The sequence below is a fragment of the Lichenostomus cassidix genome, chromosome 1, assembly GCF_008360975.1.
Source record: "Lichenostomus cassidix isolate B80296 chromosome 1, HeHo_3.0, whole genome shotgun sequence".
Lineage (NCBI taxonomy): Eukaryota > Metazoa > Chordata > Aves > Passeriformes > Meliphagidae > Lichenostomus > Lichenostomus cassidix.
This window is the reverse complement of record NC_139479.1, coordinates 74,599,911-74,619,067: the sequence shown is the minus strand read 5'-3', so window position 1 is coordinate 74,619,067 and position 19,157 is coordinate 74,599,911. Positions and strand designations below refer to the sequence as shown.

Here is a 19,157-nt window from a genome sequence, read left to right as displayed (position 1 = left end):
ACATCCCCTTGCCTGTTTTGCATACCATTAGCAAGTGTGAGACTATGTAATTCTTACATTTGAGCATCCTCTTAAGAGACTGCTGCATATTTATAATTCAGTTCCATCTAGGTACAGAAATTTAGTTGTCACAATCTTTCAGTAAGGACCCTAGCACAGGTAGATTGATAACTGGCCTAATTGCATTACTCCAAGGGTTTCTTTCAGCATAAAAAAAATCCAGTTGGAGGCCAGTCATCAGCATTGTGCTCTAGGCATTGCTACTGTGGCCGGAAGCGTTTAACATCGTAATTAATGAGGTGAATAATGGGTCAAAGTGCATCCTCAGCAAGCAGAGATGGTAAAAAACTGAGGGAAATGACTGATGCAACAGATGAGTGTACTTTCATTCTAAAGGACCTTGGCAGACTGGAGAAGTTGGCTGATGGGAACCTTGTGAAGTTCAGCAAAGGGAAATGGCACATAGTTCCCATGAGAAAGGAGTAACTCCAGCCACCCAGACAATCTGGGGATGAAATGGCTGAAAAGCTGCTTGGCAGAAAAGACCTTGTAGCAAAGACCACTGGCATCCTGGGCTGTTTTAGGCAGTGTTGCCAGCAGGTGGAGGGACGTCATCCTTCTCTGCTCAGCACTGATGAGGCACATCTGGAGTTCTGTGTCCAGTGCTTGCCTACCCAGTACAAGAGAGACGTGGGCATTCTGGAACCAGTACAGTAAAGGGCTGCAAAGGTGATGAAGGAACTGGAGCATGTATCATAACAGGGAGAAACTGAGAGAACTGAGGCTGTTCAACTTGGGAAAGAGAAGCCACGGGAGGAATCATTATTTTGTGTTGGGAAAGAGTACAGGGGACCGAGTCAGACCCTTTTCAGTGGTGTCCCATAATAGGGCGAGAGGCTTCCAAGCTCCACAATTCCATGATTCTAGGTACCAGCTGTAGTTGTCATTTTGCTTAAATAGCTGAACCAGTAACAGTTTTTCAGATTTTTTTCTTTACTAAAAACACTGAAAACAAAATGATAATAATTATACTCTGGAGATTATCAAAATGAGTGGATTGTGAGAAAATCTCTTCAGAGTTTTTTGAGCTATGTTTCTTCCAACACACACACACAAAACTGTTGACATAGTTCTGAAACCACTTGTCAGGCAACTTTGGTGTCTTCCACGGCAAATATGTGGGTTTCAGTTGAGCCTAAATCACCAGCAGTGAGTTTCCATATATTCAATAATTACATATTTTTGTGAAGCCTTTATATTTTAAATAACTTTCAACAGTATTTCTCTTAGAACTTAGTTTTCCAATCTTCAATTTTCTATGAATCGGGATACATGAAGTTTTCATGCAACAAACACTTGAATAAAAAGAAATTAAATAGCTATACTGGTGTTGAAAGTCATTGAGATCTGTTGTTGATATGCAGCCCACATTGCAAGTGTTCATAATTTTTGATGTAGCCTTCTGGTGTTTTTATACTTAAAAGAAGTAAAGAAGTGATCTATATTTTTATGTGATGAATTTAGTATCTATGGAAAAGGTGGAAATATTTTGACACAGCTAGGATGAACTTTGAATTTGAGCACAGCAGTGATATAAACTGGGTGGAGGCAACACAACTATAACCTTATGTGTAAAAGCAACTAGATTTTTTAGATAAGCCTAACTTTCTAATCCAGGATATTACAGTTTTGTAAATACTGTTTTATATATGTTAAAAAAACCCAAAACACCTCAATGCCTGTGCCTCATCTCTTTAATAGGAACTGAATACATTACATCCTCAACCAAACTTTCGTCTTTGGCTTACTACTGAAGTTCATCCAAAATTTACTCCGATTTTGCTTCAATCAAGTCTGAAAATAACTTATGAAGTAAGATCTGTTTGGAAAGCTTTCATTAGATTCTTACATTGAATGAACCTGATGTATAGCAAACTATATATTTAGGTAGAATAACTGGTTTTACCCTATATTTCAATTAAATATAATGCAAAAAATACAGTTAATTTAGCTTGAAAAATTATTTTTTTCCTAGACGCTTTTTTCAGTTGAAAGTATGAACTAAAAATGAATTTAGATGGGGGAAGTAGTGGTTCTGTTTTGTGCTCCAAAATCTTTTGTGCATTTAATCAATGATTCATAAAAGCAAAAACCTACACAGGTGCTATTACACGAATGGAAACCAAAGTATTTCTCCTTCTTGATAGATATCCTCATCTGAAGATTACAGAATCCTACTTTTTCTCCCTTATTTTCCATTTTGGTCCCATAGCTTTATATTCCCTGAACCCTTTCAACAAAAATGGCTCTCCTCCCATGTAGCAGAACATACAGTTAAAAGCCTTTACTCAAAATTGAGAGCTTTGCATTTGAAACAGCTCAGCTTAAGGAATAATTTGGACCATATTCCTCCAACTGATTGGAAGTAGTCTAATCATGAATTCACTTAAGCAGTAATGTCCAATATGGAAATCATCAATAGGAGTGCTCCTAAGTCTTCCATTTGTAAAGGAGTGTGAAGATTTTGCTTGCAGCTGATCCAAGAAACTCCGACCCTTTAGGCTCCAATGTTGCTGACTTTCAAGAAGCTGAAATTGTTACACTTTTATACTGACTGCAGGTAGTTTTAAGGTTTTGGAGTACCTTCTTGCTTATATTATGGTCTTCAATGGTACAGAAACTGCAGGACTGTGTTACTCATCCCACTATCTTCGGAATAATTGGAACTTTGCACAAACGCGATATTCTAAATACTTTTGTTTCCTTTCCAATTGTAGTAAATATGTTCTTACCATGAAAGAACAAAGATAGCCAATGATTTGGCAAATGATATTTGATTATTATATGGTTATAGTATGTTCCAGTGTACGTAGAATGTTACCAATGAAGATACAAATATTGAAAAAAAAGGTAAATTTACAACAGTATTTTGCAATTATTTATCAGAAGCTATGATAGATAACTATGGTAGTCTTATGGAAACACTATCAGCCATTTTTCAAAAGAATGAAAGAACAAAGAACATTCTTAGGAACACAAAATTAAATATCTTTAAAATTTATGTTTGCCTTCAGACTTGCAAATAATTTGCGAATGGCTGAGTATCCCATTGTTTTTACTTTTAAGCACTGTAATTTCTGTTATTATAGACAACTTAAATGCAGTTATTTATAGTGGTTGTGAACATTACCTACCACTACCTCAGAGAACTGGTATTTTGTCATATATATATACCATATCTATATGCTAGCTAACAGAGTGTGGTGATGGCATAAAGCAAGAGTTGAGCTTGTAAATCAGAAAAAAGGTTCTTTTGTTTGAAAACGGATACATTTAATTTATGCTGGTGTATTTTATTAGAGTACTATTCTTTCACTAAGTTCTTTTTGTGTAGGACAGCCCTATCAGTCAATCCTGGTTACCTGGTAACCATTTCCTTCAGTGTGTTGAAGTTATTTTCAGTATAGAAGTTAGGCCATTTATTACAAACAACTTTCTTCTATTGTTAAATTTTATTCTATTTAGTGCTGTTTGTTGTTTCATTGTTATAAATTTTAGGTTATAATTTAAGAAAATAGCACATAAAATATAAGGTTTTCTGTCTAGAACAGTGTTTTTCTTTCCAATGCAGGCACCTCCAGGCCTCAAAAAGAATCTCTTGCGAACTTATGAATCTTGGACACCAGAGCAAATCAACAAAAAGGGAAATTTGTCTCGAGCACATTCTCTCTTTTGTTTAGCATGGTTTCATGCTGTATGCCAAGAACGAAGAAATTATATCCCTCAGGTAATATTTTATTTGCTATCTTTAAAAAAATTTACCCAATTTATTAGCATTTATACTTGGAAGTATTTTTCATCACATATACGTTGGGTCGTATTCTGAAATGAGAAAAACTTGGGTATTTCTGGTGCCTGCCTTTATTGTCTCTGAATTCATTGCAAAATAAGATCTTGGTAACCTCAGTTCCTGTCCCTCTGAAAATTGCTCCTGCCTGCATGGGGTTATTTTGTGATTCATGTACTAAGTGATACTGATGCAGAAGTGGGGTCCCATGGAAAAGATTCTGGGAATTCTGTTTGCTTGGGACAGGAAAAGATATTACTGAAACACAATTGAATGTGAAACGTGAGAAAAGAGACACTAATGGGAAGGAGGAAATGACATTGTCTATTCTTTCTTCATACAAACTCCTTCAAGGAGAAGGAGTTATAAGGGAAATTGTTAATTTCTTGTGAGAGTTATAATGATTTTCAGAGATGTGTTTTTTCCTTAGCTAAATTATTGTTTAAAGTAAACTTTTTTTTTTTTGGGGCTGCAGATGCTTAAATTAAACCGAGCAACAAACTGCTATATGTCTTGTTTATATTATTCTATTTGCACTAGATGTGAAATTACTGTGTCATCCGAAGGATTTGATCTGGCATAACCTGGAATATTTGGTAGTTTTTTGTTAGTTTTGACTTCATTATTTTCTTAAGGTTGTTTGCCTTTTGCAGTAAGAGGCTTTTGAATATGGTGTTCAAGAAGTACAATAGGTGAAAATATTTAAAGTATTAAACTGACACAGGAATTCTCCTTTGTTCTTGTTCAGATTCATGTTCATTTGGCATTAATTTTTCAAGTAATACAAGATTAGATTGGTGCTTTTTCTTTAGTTCCACTGCACAAATGTGCAGACAGTGATGGGTTTATATCTCAAGATTACCAGTTTCTAACACTGATCGACTGTAGACAATCTCAAGTAGAAGCTCTTGTATTTTATAATGAATTTTGAGTTGTTTTGGGTACAGATCTGTCCAAAAACCCCAACATGAATACTGTTAGGAGCATCTTTCCAATATATGACCTCCAGGGTGGCTGGCTGATCGTTTATTGTGATCTGTGGAGCAGCTGCAGTCTTGACCTCAGGCTGTATCCATCTCACTGGACCATGTGCATGTTGTCTGACACATTTGCATTTCTCATCATGAATCATATGCACTGCTGCTATGATATGAAAAGGTGTGCAGAAGTACAACCATGAGAAGATAGAGCAACAGGACATACCTTTGAGATCTGGATTTCCTCTATTCTTTGTCATATATCAATATTTATTTAAACTTATCCATTTACACTAAAAGCTTTTTGGAAGAATTACATACACAGTACGCATTCCTGCTATGTAAAGAGTAATGCCACAAAAATAAAAAGGAGGTACAAACTGCAAATGATTAAAAAATGCATATGGTGGTCAGCATTTTTATGGTAATAGTAGCAGTAATTGATAAATATTTTTAGTCAGAAGAGAAGTGACATGAATTAAGGAGTAAGATTATGAGAGTGTATTAAAGAATATGTTTGAAGAATCAGTCCTGTTTATGAAAATACTGTCTGTATACTGAAATACAAAGAGGCTCTCAGAAATAAAATTGTAATTCAATGCATGATCTAGTCACAGATGTCAGCAAGTTTTAGTTGAACTAAATATTGATAGGAAATAAAATAACCTTAAGTTTACATATTTCATACTCAGTGGATTCTGGTTTGTTTAAGTATATCAAATGAAATGCACTGTTAAACTGATTTTTTTTAAATACTATCTCTATTGACTCAAAAAATGCACTTTGGAGGACACAGGTTGTTTCTTTTTTCATTAAGTATTACACAGCATTCAGTAACCACGACACTGATATTTTACTGCATGATCATCATTGTGTGACTAATTAAATTCTTTGGGTTTCTTTTCATGTCAGGGTTGGACCAAGTTTTATGAATTTTCTTTGTCTGATCTCCGTGCTGGTTTTGACATTATTGATAGACTCTTTGAGGGTAAGTCACTTCTTAAGGAAAGTTGCATTGGTAGGGGTGTTGCATGAAGAACTTTATCTTTCTACAAAACTCATGTAAGAGTGGAGATGCTGTAGAGCTCATCACCAGTAAGCAAAACTAGAAAAACAGGGTGAATCATAAATCCATTTTTGGGTGATTGGGTAAACTAATAATTTCTTGGTGCCCAAGAAGTATTCTGCTCAGCTTCCTGACTCCAGAGGAACAAATAGGAAATACAGGGCTGCCTGGAAGATGAAGTCTTTTGTCTCCATTCCTTCCCAGTCTGAGCTCCTCTAAATATTAAATAAATGAATTGAACATTTATTGAATATGAAATAATTCTTCATATTGAAACTCAGTATTAGATAGACTCACTTCATTGTTCTGTTAAGCAAAGTAGGAATTTCTTAATATTAGTTACTATGGTAAAGGTAATTTTTTTTAACTCTTTGTATTTTGTATCATTTCAACGGAAAGTTAGGAACTGATATGTAGAGATAATTTACAATCCTTTACTTAAATGGGATTTGTGGATGATTAATACTTCTGAAATTAGATCTTAGTTATATAGACTTGAACCACATAGCGATGGAAAGAGATTGAATTGTTAACTGTCAATGATAATCATTAATTATTACTGTGAAAATACCTTTACTTACAAAGGAATGATTGAAGCATTAGGAAACAACAGTTACTACCAGGAAAGCCCCTCTTAAAGTAAAAGCCACTTCCCTCTTGCAATGGACTCTAAGGAGTACCTTTCTAAAGAAGCTTTTACCTGCACATGAAAGCTATAGGATCTAAGTAGGTCATTGTCCCATGTAGTTATTTTGGCCAACTATGATAGAATGGAAGAAAAATAAGATATTTTGAACTTGTGGGATATAGTTAGGTCAGAATAACCTAATGCAACATCAATCTGACCACAAATTTATTAGTGCCACACTTAAATTTATGTGCTATGTTGTGTGATTTTTAATTATTTGCAAAGTATCTATCTGGACCTCTTGGTGTTTGAAAGATGACTTTCCAATAATCTTACCTATTTTGAGCATAATCTGCTTTTGGTTTAATCAGTGAGTTTATTTTATGAGGTCAGATGGTACCATGGTAGAAAATAGTGTATAAAATTTTACTTATGACAAAGGAACACAAAGTTAAAGTTCCAATAGCATAATTTCTGAAATGCATATAACATGCATATTGGTTCAAAAAGCACTTCAAGGCTAAAGTAAAATTTCTAATAATTCATTTGCAATACAGTAAGTGTTCATTTTATCAATGACAAATATTTACAAACTCTTTCAAGTTTCTGCAGCTTTTACTATTTGGTCATATAGGAGAACAATTAAAAATTAATTATTTGGTGTGTTCATCTCTTTTTATTTCCCTGAAAAACTGTAATGACAAGAAGAAATGCCTATAATGCAATGGTTTCCAGTGATAAAAAACTAATATTAATTAAGTATTTCATTCATAGGTTCCAAAGATTTTCAGTGGGAATTTGTTCATGGCTTGTTTGAAAATGCAATTTATGGAGGCCGTGTAGATAATTACTTCGATATGAGGGTTCTTCGGTCCTACTTGGAGCAGCTTTTCAATTCACGAATCATTGGCAGTTTAAATGCCAGAGGCAAGAAGATGAGTAGTTTCCCATGTTCAATCTCTTTACCGAATTCCTGCAGTATTTTGGTAGGTATACATCTCCTATCACCTAATAAATAATTTATTTTCAAAAAGTATCCTTGAAATATTTTCATAGAGAAAACCAAAGTTACAATCCAAAGGATACCTCTATTTCTTCAGAAAATTAGCTCTTTTCCGGGGAGTATTAACTCTTGTCAGTTCAGTCGCTGTTGGTTTTATGATACCTTATTGGACTGTGGTGCAGAGCAGCACAGCTATGAAGAGTTGAGTGAAAGAAATTGGATTAATTTATGACAAGGATATAATTACATTTTGATGTAATTAGTATATAATAATAACAGTAGTTTATTTTAAAGACTGATAAATGTTCGTACAACTTCTGGATGAAATAGAAAAATCTAAATATATCTCCTTGTTTCCAAAATCTATGAACATTCTGACAATCTGCTGACAGGCCATGGAAGGGTATATGACATTTTATTTGGTGATGAGTATGATTCTGATTCTCCTTCAGTATTTCTTTAGTGTGAGTGGGAATTCAACAGTCTAAACAACTGATCTCTCCCTGTCCTTTCACAATATAATTATTGTTGTTACTATGATTAAGGTTCACTTGCATTTTAATGAAGGACTCCATAGTAGACCTCTTATATAAACTGCTGTAAATAGTATTATCCCAGTTAAAGTAAATTGCTCTCATTTGGCATTCTCTACCTGGATTCTGATTGCTTAGGTTTGGTTTGGGTTGGGTTGGGTTGGGGTTTTTTTATTTCTTTCATATGAATGTTATTTTTTATTTTCCATAGATGTGCTGAGTTGATATCATAAACACAGAAGGAACAAACAAGTCAGGCTGGTCTGTTCTTGTAGATAATACGGTCAAGTAAAGTAATAATTTTTTCCAGCCTGCACATCATTTAATATCTCTCACTATCTTATATGTTTTTTATATAAATATTTGTAGTTCTATGTCTTCGATTAGCGCTTCCTCAGTGTTTGGTGTGGAGTTCTGCTACTGTTGTTACTTCTGAAGTTAGATTCCATATTAAAGTGAGCTGTGCATATCCAGCACATGCTCCTGCAAGCAAAGACAAAATGCATGTGACATATATGCAACAGGGTGCAGCCAGTTTGAAAGTATTTTTGCCTTTAAGTCACAATAAAAGAGATGTCTAACACCATTAGTCTACCTTAGTCTGCAAGGGCTCTCTGTGTTTGGTGCAAGAGAGCATCACTAGTGACACTTGGAACCACTATTGATGCTATTCTGCATCTCAAATGATTATGCAAACCTATTTTTACCTAAACTATTTCACTCCTTTGAGTGATACTATCGTTGTAGATTTAAATAAAAAATTAATTTTATAAATGTGTATTATACTCTTATTAGAATTTCAAATGCCAGAGTTTTTAAAATTTTTTAATATTGTCATTAATCTTACCTTTAAGCTTTCAACAGAAATATAGTACCTACTTTTCAGTCTTGGTGTATTTTTGTTTTCATTTGATAGCATCACTGTAATCAGAATTGCTTTTTGCTTTTTCAGAGTGGAAATGTAATATAAAAGAAGATAGTTACTGATAAATAAAATGAAGAAATCTATAAATAAGATTACAAAAATACATCATGTCTTACATACTTATTCTCATCTCTGTGTTATGCTATGAACTTAATGAAATTCTTTTCAGCATATATGCTGTTAATTGTCATGAGTGAAATAAAAAGTTCCCTCATCTATGTCTGTTCTTTTCTTTTTATGCAGGATTATCGTAATATTATTGAAAGCCTTCCAGAAGATGATAAACCTGACTTTTTTGGCCTGCCAGCTAATATTGCTCGTTCATCACAGCGTATGATCAGTTCCCAGGTAAAGTTAGCATTTTTCATTGACCTCTGAATCTTTTCTGCAGCCATTCTAAGCTGAAGAACCCAACCACCAGTTCATAAATACAATTTCCATAAGAAAGTCAGAATAAATGTATGTATTTTTTAATATGTTGACTTTTATCTGTAGAATATTTTATTATAATAACATTCAATTTTTAGTTACAAGAGTATTCATTTAGAACTGAAATAAACAATTATTGAGAAAGTTTCTGATTAGTATAATTCAGTTCACATTGAAGAGTGGTCTGATAGTTTCACACATAGAATATGGGTAAGATTTTATGCTTTTTCTGAACAAGAAATTCTGAAGAATTCTTTCAGAAATTCCAGAATTCTTCCAATTAGTAAAAAAATACCATTGTTCCAATTAGAAATGTGATTTTTAAAAAAAAAAAAAGTTATTCTCACTGAAGAATAGCATATAACTGCTTAGGCATGTCATAATGAAATTCCTATTATAATGAAAAGTAAGTTCAAGGGTGTTGTAGGTCTTAATTTAAAAATTCACTGATTTGATCTATTTCCATTATTGATTTAACTGTAATATATGCCAGATGGCTATATCATAGTCAAGAGTTCTCAGTTATCATTTAATCGCAATCTAGTCCAGATTTGAATATATATTTAGTATGTGAGAGTGAATTAATCTTAGTGTTGGAATAATAGGCAATGATTAAACACTTTTTACCTCTTTGTTTTAATATTTGTGTGTAGAAATTGCAGCTTGTGTGAGGGACATAGTTCACCCATTATCCCAGATACTACTGAGGACACAGCTGGAGTAGCTTTCCTTCTCACCTTTGGGGGAGCCCAGAAATTTTGAGTGTCTCTTGTTCTCCTCATTAGTTCTTTTTTGTTGGTCTGTGAAGGGAAACAAGAGAATTATTTGAATTCCACGTCTTCATCAACACACATTTGGGTCTTTGGACAAAGCTTTTCATTGCTAGAATTGTGTCGCTTGTCTTATGTATCAATTTAGTTGCTTAAAAATTGGTATCTGTATAATCTGGAGATGTCCTGGTGTATTTAAGACATCTACTAGGAACTGTCAAATACAGTGCAGGACCCAGGTGAATACATGTTCTGCTGGGCAAGCAACTAGAATTCAGGGCAAAATGGCTCTAGAAGCCAGTGTTTAAGCAACTGATTCCCACTGCTTGTGCACCCTGATCCAGTAGAGTGTGGATCTGGAGGTCCTGTGGTATATTTGTCTATCTGTAACATTTTCATAGCACTATGTGTTACATCTGAATTGAGCTCCTGATGCCTAGAGTCAAGGGAGCAGTTTGACTAAGAAGTTCCTGTACCTCAGCCTGACTTGAAATTCAGTAAAACTTACAGGCAGGTGAAAGTCCACCTTTTGCTTATTCAGGTCTACCAGTCATACCTTTTAGGTCAAATATGGAGCAAGTTTAGGACTTTGAGTAAAAGCTTAAATTCTTTGTTCTGTATTTTTATTTCACTCCTTTTCAGTGAAGTCAGGTTTAGATCACACAATTACTGTATAAGTGCAGTTAAACAGTACAAGTATTTTAGATACCCACTAGCATAGTTTATTTGACTGGTAAATTAATTGTGTCAGATAACATGAAAGTTGATGGATTTGAGAATCTTACATCAGAACTGTGAGGTGAATTGGTCTGTATATCAAGGCTCTCTTTAATTTCTCTTTAATTTTCTGTACAGTCTGAGTGTGCTGTCTTAAATACGGACAAGTTATAGAGGGGGAAAAAATTAAATCATAGAATCATAGGTTGGAAGAGACCTCAAGGATCATCTGGTCCAACCTTTCTTGGCAAAATCAATTGGAACTTCCCTGTAACTGGAATTTCCTATAATTTCAAGACTATGAATTACAATTTTTAAAAAAATATCAGATTGTTTGCTCACAGTCACTTAAAAAAAAAGTCTTTGGGTGTTGTATTTGTTGACTATCAAATACAATACTGGTAAATTTGTTTAAACGCGTGTGTTCACTTTAATCCATAGCTGTATTGTTAGACTATTTGTGGTTTTTTTAGAACATGAAAATAAGTAAAGACAAATCAGTAGGATGAAAGTGCATAAACTAATAGGATGAACTCAAGAACATGTCTATTACAAAGCTAATAAATGCTCTGAGATTCAATGTAGCTCCTTTGGTTTTGTCTTGAAATCATTTACATAAACATCCTTTTAGTTGCTTTTGTTTCTCTCAGATTTACTGTAGATTGCTAGTTATTTTTTTATTTCAGCTGTGCTTGCATAACTTGTTACAAGCTGCAGTTGTTAAAAATGCTAATGTTTGAAAATCAGCATAGACTCAGAGTTCTCATGTGAAGGGAAATAGATAATGAGTGCATTTCCATGTAAACTCACACTCTGCTGAACTGGTCTGCCATAGCATTAATTATAAGATATTAATTATTAATTATAATCTTGAAAATGTGAGACTGCTGTAGTTACCATTCTGTGAGGTGATTTTTTTTTGTCGTAAGAGAGATTTTCTCATCCTTCCAATAGCAGTTGGTGGTATTTCTTTAACTCTGAGGCAATTTAAGTAACAGAAATGTGAGATTTTCCTTAAATTGTTCTTCTTCCTAACTGTGAATCCTACTCCCATTCCATTTCTGACAGTTGGGCAGCTGTTTTAGATCCTCAAGTGATTCCATGGATCACAACTGGAAACTGAATGATTGTTTTCTAATGGGAGTGTTTCTCAAAAATCCATTACCAAGCTAAAACAAAGAAAAGGTGAATGAACAAGGGTAGTCAGAACTCAGTTGCTACGAGCTCTGTCGCCATGGCTCTAGCACCAGAGCAGTGAAATGTAATACTGTGTCCACTACTCCACTGATTCTGTAGACTTTCTATGAATATTATTAATTTTTTATGCCTAGGAGTGATAGTTTGTGTTGCTGCAGCAACACACTTTACTGTAGTAGAAAAAGGCTGCAGCACAGTGCAGCATTTTGCAGTCATGCAGATATCTCTTCTGTAACCTATGCAGTGCTAGTGTTTGGGTAAACCTAAAACAGCAATAAAAAGAAGGAGACTTTTTCAGAAATTTTGCAAGTGTTCATTATATTCACAGCATTCTTATCAGCAGAGAAATTTTCTAATTTAAAAGCTGACTATTGCTAGCTGTATTATTTTTACATTGGCAATTATTAATTAAATTATTAGAAATTAAGTCTTACAGTGTTCTGTAGTGTAATTCAGAGTATTAATATTGAATGCATACTGGTAAAAGCCATTTTGTTTTTAAGAAAACATTTTACTTAAAAAGACATGATCTTTTCAGAAACATGACTTAGATTTTTTTCTGAATTTTGTGCTTAGTTGCTCTAAGTAGTAAAGATAAGCAAATTTTTAGAGCCTGGATTTCTAGAGTTCACTGTGTCTCTTTGGTTCTGCCTTACCTAATGTTAGAAGGAGCCTTTGACACATCTCTTGTGTTGAATACGGTCATGAATAATCTCACATCTCTTGCTCTGTTCTCTTTGCAGAAGAGTGCATTAGAATAGAAAAAACTCTCCTGACAGTGCAGCTGCAGGAGTCAGTATATCTCATCCTGCATACTTAACAGATTTTTGGTACATCTGCAACTCCAGTTTTTCCACACTCAACAAGAGTCCTCAGCACTTAGTTACAATCATGCTCCTTTCTCCTGAAATGATAAACACTGTATTTTTGCCTGCATATTCGCCTGTATTCAGGTGGTCCAATATCCCAGTCTAAGTTATAACCAATTATTAGACCAATCAGAATATGTGGAGGTTTGCTTTAGGCTTTCTGTACAGTGAGAAGATCCTGTAATTTAGATATCTCTCTGGTGACCTTCTTACAAAATGGGCTTTTGGTGCCAGTGTACTTGTCTATTATTCTTAGTTCTATGTTTTTACAAATTCGTATAAACAAATTTCATCCTTCATTATAATTTTAATAGAACTCTGCATAAGTGTCTTCATCAAAATAAAATTTATCATATGTGATGAATGGAATTTTACAGACTGAAACAGACAAGCGTGCATATGTATTTTTACACCTTGAAAAAAACTATCCCGTTCTGTGCAGGATTTACCATACCTGCAACTAATATGACTTACTGCCAGTAACCACCCTAGGAAGATGAAATGAAAATGCAGAGGCATTGTTTTGTCTCCCTTTCTTGCATAGCACACATAGTCAGTGCAGGCCCTCTAGAGAAGGTAACACTTAGAGCCTCCTGTGTTGAGTGATCCCAACAAATCCTGCAGAATGAAAATGACTGCAGCCTGGAAGTTGTAGCTATGTATGATCAGTTGACTGGGTAATCTAAACATTCTTCAATAATACAATAAATTGTTTGGAGAAAAAAGCCAATCAGTAACTGGCAAGTTGTGCAAGATTCTTCAAGTATGACTGCCAATGATCATGAATATGTCTAGCATGTGGTTGGCTCATTGCTAATTTCTATATACAGTACTATGTTGAATAATTCTAATAATATCTTGCCTTAGGAATTCATCATTCTTTTACACATAGAGATTTATAGTGCTTCACAGAGAGTATCATATGACACAGGTTAAGTCTCAGTAAGGTTGAAGAATAGGTTGTTTTTGACATTTTCATAGATGAATGAGTACACTCTTACATTATCATGCAAAGATAAAGGATAGTTACAGTCCTCTGTATGCTAGGACAGTATCTTGATTCTTTTCTGTACACCATCCCAGTGATGGCACAAGTGGAAGGCAAACCTGTGGATTTGCAGTTCACTTTTAGGACCTCCTGAGTTTGATTGTGCATGCATAATTGAAACTTGCTTTTTAAAGTTCATGGAGTAATGTCTTATGTGAGTGGGACCCCATGCTGGAGCAGAGAAAGAAGTGAGGACTCACTGGGCTGTGACCACAGCCCTCATTCTGTGTCCCTCTGTACTACTCAGATTGGAGGAGGTAGACAATTCAAGAGTGAAGTTGAGCCCCGGAAGAAATGAGGGATGGTGAGAAGGCGTTTTTAAGATTTGTTTTTATTTCTCATTATCCTACTCTGATTTCATTAGCAATAAATTAAATTCATTTCTCCAATTCAAGTCTGTTTTGCCTGTGATGGTAACTGGTGAGTGATCTCTCTTTGTCCTTAGCTTGACCCATGAACCTTTCTTTTAAGCTCAAAAAGAGCATTTTCTTTTCCCTGTCCAGCTGGGAAGCAGAGTGATAGAACAGCTTTGGTGAGCACCTGGTGGCCAGCCAAGGCCAACCTAATACATCTTCAGAGTGTTTCAGGATATCACAAATGGAAAATAATCCTTAGGGTCTCATTGTTGAAGAGTCCACAGACTGTGGCTTCTTACCAAATTTTCAAATAAATACTGTAAAATTATTTAATTGTAGATTTTATATACAAATTAAAAACAATGAGTTCTGAATACTTATAACCTAAATATTAACTGGGTTCCAGTTCACTTCAGCTGATCTTGCTGGAAGTATTTCTCCTCCTATGTTTTGTCCTTTGTACTTTTATTTGCTTTTCAGCCAGGCCAGTGATACTCTGCAGTTTAGGTGGTTCAGATTTTGCAACAAAATTCCTTGTTCTATGAACCTTTTCCATACTAATTTTATAGTCTCAAGTAGAATCCAAATCTGTCTAGCATTTTCTGAGACAGGGCAGAGGATATAAGGTAATTTAATTTTTCCAGATACGTTTCCCTCAAACCCAGCTGCATGCTTGTCTTTGCCTGTTTTGTATCAGAGTGAGTGACAGGAACGACTCTCACTTATCCCAGATAGCAACATCATTACTTTTGTTATCTGAAAGCAATGCAGATAAATGGTTTCTTGAGATGCTTCTTTTTCTTCCAACCATAGATATTTATCTCAGCTCTTTTGATAATAATTGATTCTGCTTTTATGCCCCATCTAACTAATTTCTGTGTGTATTCCATCTGGCATTCATGAAAGCACCATAAAGAGTTGAACAATTTCTGTAACTCTAATGCGCTGCTTTGTATTGTTACCAAGAGGACTGCCTTGCTATTTGACGTACTTGAAGGAATACCTTTCCTATCATGTGCTAGGTGCTTTTTCCTGTCTGTGTGCCCCTCCATTTCTCTTTGGGCTTTGGTCATTGCTGCCTCGTAAGTTTAGTTTAAAGCTCTGCTTGCTAGCAGCCATCCTGCTGCCAGGTACTCAGTGCGTTTTGTCACGAGTTCTGTCTGCCCCAACTCAGTCTCTCTCAGATGAGTTGCCCCACCTAAGAGAGAGAAAGTTACATCTGCAACATAACAGCTTTGCAGCCAAGTTAGCGTTCCTCTATTCCTATTCCATTCCCACTAGCAGAATTGGTGAGAACACCGCCTGGGCCCCCATGTCGGTGTCACCTGCCACTTTCTCTTAATGGCGCTGGTTCTGATCCCTGAGTCAGGTGCTGGTAGCCCACATGCTGATAGGGCTAGTCTCTCTTCAACTGTTTCTACTCATTCTGCATTTTCACATTTTCAGGGGGAGAAGGAGCCTTTTCCTTTTCGCTAGAAGTCACAAACTTCCCCTTTTATTTACCAGTACAGGCATATTTTTTGGATAGTCACTACAGGTTGGCAGATAAACTAATACAAAAATCTTTTCTAAGAGTGATAATCATCTTACAAAGCTTTCTTTTTCTCAGAATTAGGTGCCTAATCTAACGGTTATCTAGGCTCCCTGTATATTTCAGTCCAGCTCCAAAATATTATATTTATACCTGCCATGGAGTAAATTATGTAGATGTTTGAAATCCTATTTCCTTCACTGATATTATCTTCAGTTAGTGTTTTAGTTTTTCTTAAAATACCTGCTGTGTTAATACCAAATATTTTATTTAGATGTTATTCTAACATTTCCCACAAGTCAATGGTATTTTAAAAACAGATATTGTGGAATTAGAGTTTATCTTTGAAATACACAGAGAGGTTCTGTCAGATTTTTAGTTCAACTCTCAGAGGATATTTTGTTTAAATCCTACTAGAAAAGACTTGTGATGTATTTATTGATTCAAGCCACTTCAAATTCCCCTGACTGATATTGGAAAAAATTCTTATGAGTTTGTTTTTCTTTTAAATGTTTAGCTACTGTGATAGAAAAATATGATAAGCCCATTTCAAAGCCAATTGAAATTAAAAAAAAAAGAAACCGCAGTCTAATATCTCTCATCCAGCTTCAATCATATGAATATTATCCACCTCTTCTAAGCTAGTTATCATTTTTTTTTGTTTTGTTACTAAAGAAAGACAAGCAGCTACAGGGAATAATTTGTGCCATCATAGATAGGCATCTAAATAAAGGAGTGAATCACCTTTTGGAATTGCCTATTTATTTCCATTGAACTTTGGATCAAGCTTTATAATAATGTCAACAGCTTGTATAATGAACATTTTAATGAGCATTTAAGAGATTAAAGAAAACAGCCATAACTACCAGATTGTTGCTTATGCAGAAAGCAGGAGGGTTTCTTTTCTTCTTTTCTACTGGAAACTGGACTATTTGAAAAACGGGATTTTTATTGGAACAGGATTTGGAAAATAGTTGGTTTTGCCATTTCTGCATTGAGTATTGCAACAATGTAAGTATAGTTGTCATTTCATTAAAATGCAAGAGTTCAGGAAGAGGAAGTGAAATTTCAAGCATCCTAAAGTATGCAAGTTAGAGTGCTTGTCTCAAAGACAAAAACGGGATTTTCTTAATAATAAGATGACTTTTATTTTTGCTTGTTTTATTTTCTGGGACAGTGAAAGATCAACACATTTCAAATTCCATTTGTTTGTTACCAGTTTTATTTTATACAATTGCTAGAGCAAGTACGTGGTTCCTGCCATTGTGCATCCTTAGGCAAGGCTATCATTCACATTAATGGAAGAGCATGTGCTTGTGAGACTGACCTTTTCCTTGCCCACTCTCTGCCAGTGTGCTGCAGGTGAACTCGATCTCCTCATCGAGATCATTGATAAAGATATCAAACAGAAGTGGCGCCACTAGTGAGCCTCAGGGACACCACTGGTGACCAGCCAACAGCTGGATTGAAGTCCCTGTCAGTGTATGAGTGTGTTCATATTCTTTGCATGGGCTGTTTCTCTCCCATTACTACCTGTTCCTTTGCTTCCCAAACCATGCACAGAGGCCTTAAAATACCTCAGGTTTTATGTACCATGCCTCACTTGTGTTCTCTTACATTCAGCAGATGCCCCATGTTTTCTTTGAACTTTTTCACCTGTTGAAAAAGTCCACCCCTAATTGTTTCCTGCTGGTCTTATCTCCAGCTGGCCTTAGGCTTTCCTAACTTCATCTTGAATTGCCCAAGCAGTTCTTTCATTGCCCTTGATTTTTCTTCTCATATGTTCCTTTCTTTTTTGCCTTTCAATTGACTGAGGTACTCCATGCTTATCAGTCATTCTGCCAAAAATCCTGGACTTTCTGCACAATGAGGGAACTTGTTCTGAAGCTCATTCAAAAATAGTTTTTTATTCCCCTTTTTAATCAACTGAAATTAATGTGCTTTCCCCTCTACTCTCAAATTTTCCCTTTCCTTACTATACTGTATCATACTTTCCTTCTCCCTTATGCCCATTAAACCAGTGTCTTATTTCCTTCAGTCCAAAATCTTAACTCTGCAGTTTACTTCATGGCTATTCTCAACAAATATATGTAGATATAAATAATAATTTCTGTCTGCATTTCCAATGTTGACTGTTAACCAGCACTTTAGAAATTTCCTTCAGTAGAGTAATCATTAATAAATGAGCTTTTTCACATATGTTTTAAAATATAAAGATCCACAGTTACAAATTATGGTATTAAGAGGGCTTCTGTGACTGAAATGTAACTCTTAATTTGAGTTAAGGTTTTGTAAGCTGTAATTGCCATGACAAATGTGTTGATGGAGTTCTTTAACACAGTATAAAGCTTGCATGTTTCATATCTCATACTCCCTAAAAATCTCATCTTGCAGATCACTGCTATAAATATCAATTTGTTTTCTTACAGAGCTACAGTGCACAGTGCTATAGAGAGTATTTAAAAATGCCTAGGAATGATCTGTGCCTGTATTCATACTTATATTCATGTGGGAGGAGTGACTGATACCCCAAAGAGCTGTGCTGACATTCAGTGAGATGTGGACAGGCTGGGGAGTTGGACAGAGGCAAAACTAATGCAGTTTAGCAAAGGCAAATGCAGGGTCCTGTACTTGGGGAGGAATAACAGTACAGGCTGGGCCGTGACCTGCTGGAAAGCAGCTCTGTGGAGAAGGACAAGGGGGTCCTGGTGGACAGCAAGCTGTCCCTGAGCCAACAGTGTCCTTGTGGCCAAGAAGGCTAGTGGGGGGTGCATTAGGAAGAGCATGGCCAGCAGGTACAGGGAGGTGATCCTGCACCATCCTCAGCCCTGGTGAGCCACATCTGGAGTGCTGTGTCCAGTTCTGGGCTCCTCAGTGCACGAGAGATGAGCTACTGGAGAGGGCCCAGGGAAGGGCTGTGGTGACTGGGAGGGCTGGAGCACCTGCCTTATGCAGAATCACGGAGAGACTTAGGCCCGTTTCACCTGGAGAGCAGATGACTGAAGGGTTTTATCAATGTTTACAGATATCTTAAGGGTAGGTGTCAAGTAGATAGGGCCAGACTCTCTTCAGTGCCATTTCGTGCCAGCAACAGGACAAGGGGCAGTGGGCACAAACTGATTCATAGGATGAGTGTCACAATTGATACTCAGATGGTTCATGTGAGTATAAGAAAAAGATCCCTAAATGTGAGGTTGACATAACACTGGAACAGGCTGATGGAGAGGTTGTGGTTGAGTATCTCATCTTCTGCAGATACTG

At 35.7% G+C, this 19,157-nt stretch overlaps 1 protein-coding gene across 3 annotated transcripts in view; it reads left to right on the top strand.

The window, feature by feature from the left end:
- DYNC2H1 (dynein cytoplasmic 2 heavy chain 1) overlaps positions 1-19,157 on the top strand; it is a 151,654-nt gene that overhangs the window by 86,385 nt on the left and 46,112 nt on the right. For all 3 annotated transcript variants that reach the window (XM_085064244.1, XM_085064253.1, XM_085064238.1), the window contains exons 78-82: positions 1,762-1,872; positions 3,632-3,787; positions 5,737-5,812; positions 7,293-7,504; positions 9,223-9,327. In XM_085064244.1, the coding sequence (XP_084920370.1) occupies positions 1,762-1,872; positions 3,632-3,787; positions 5,737-5,812; positions 7,293-7,504; positions 9,223-9,327 (660 nt within the window). The remainder of the gene's footprint in view (positions 1-1,761; positions 1,873-3,631; positions 3,788-5,736; positions 5,813-7,292; positions 7,505-9,222; positions 9,328-19,157) is intronic.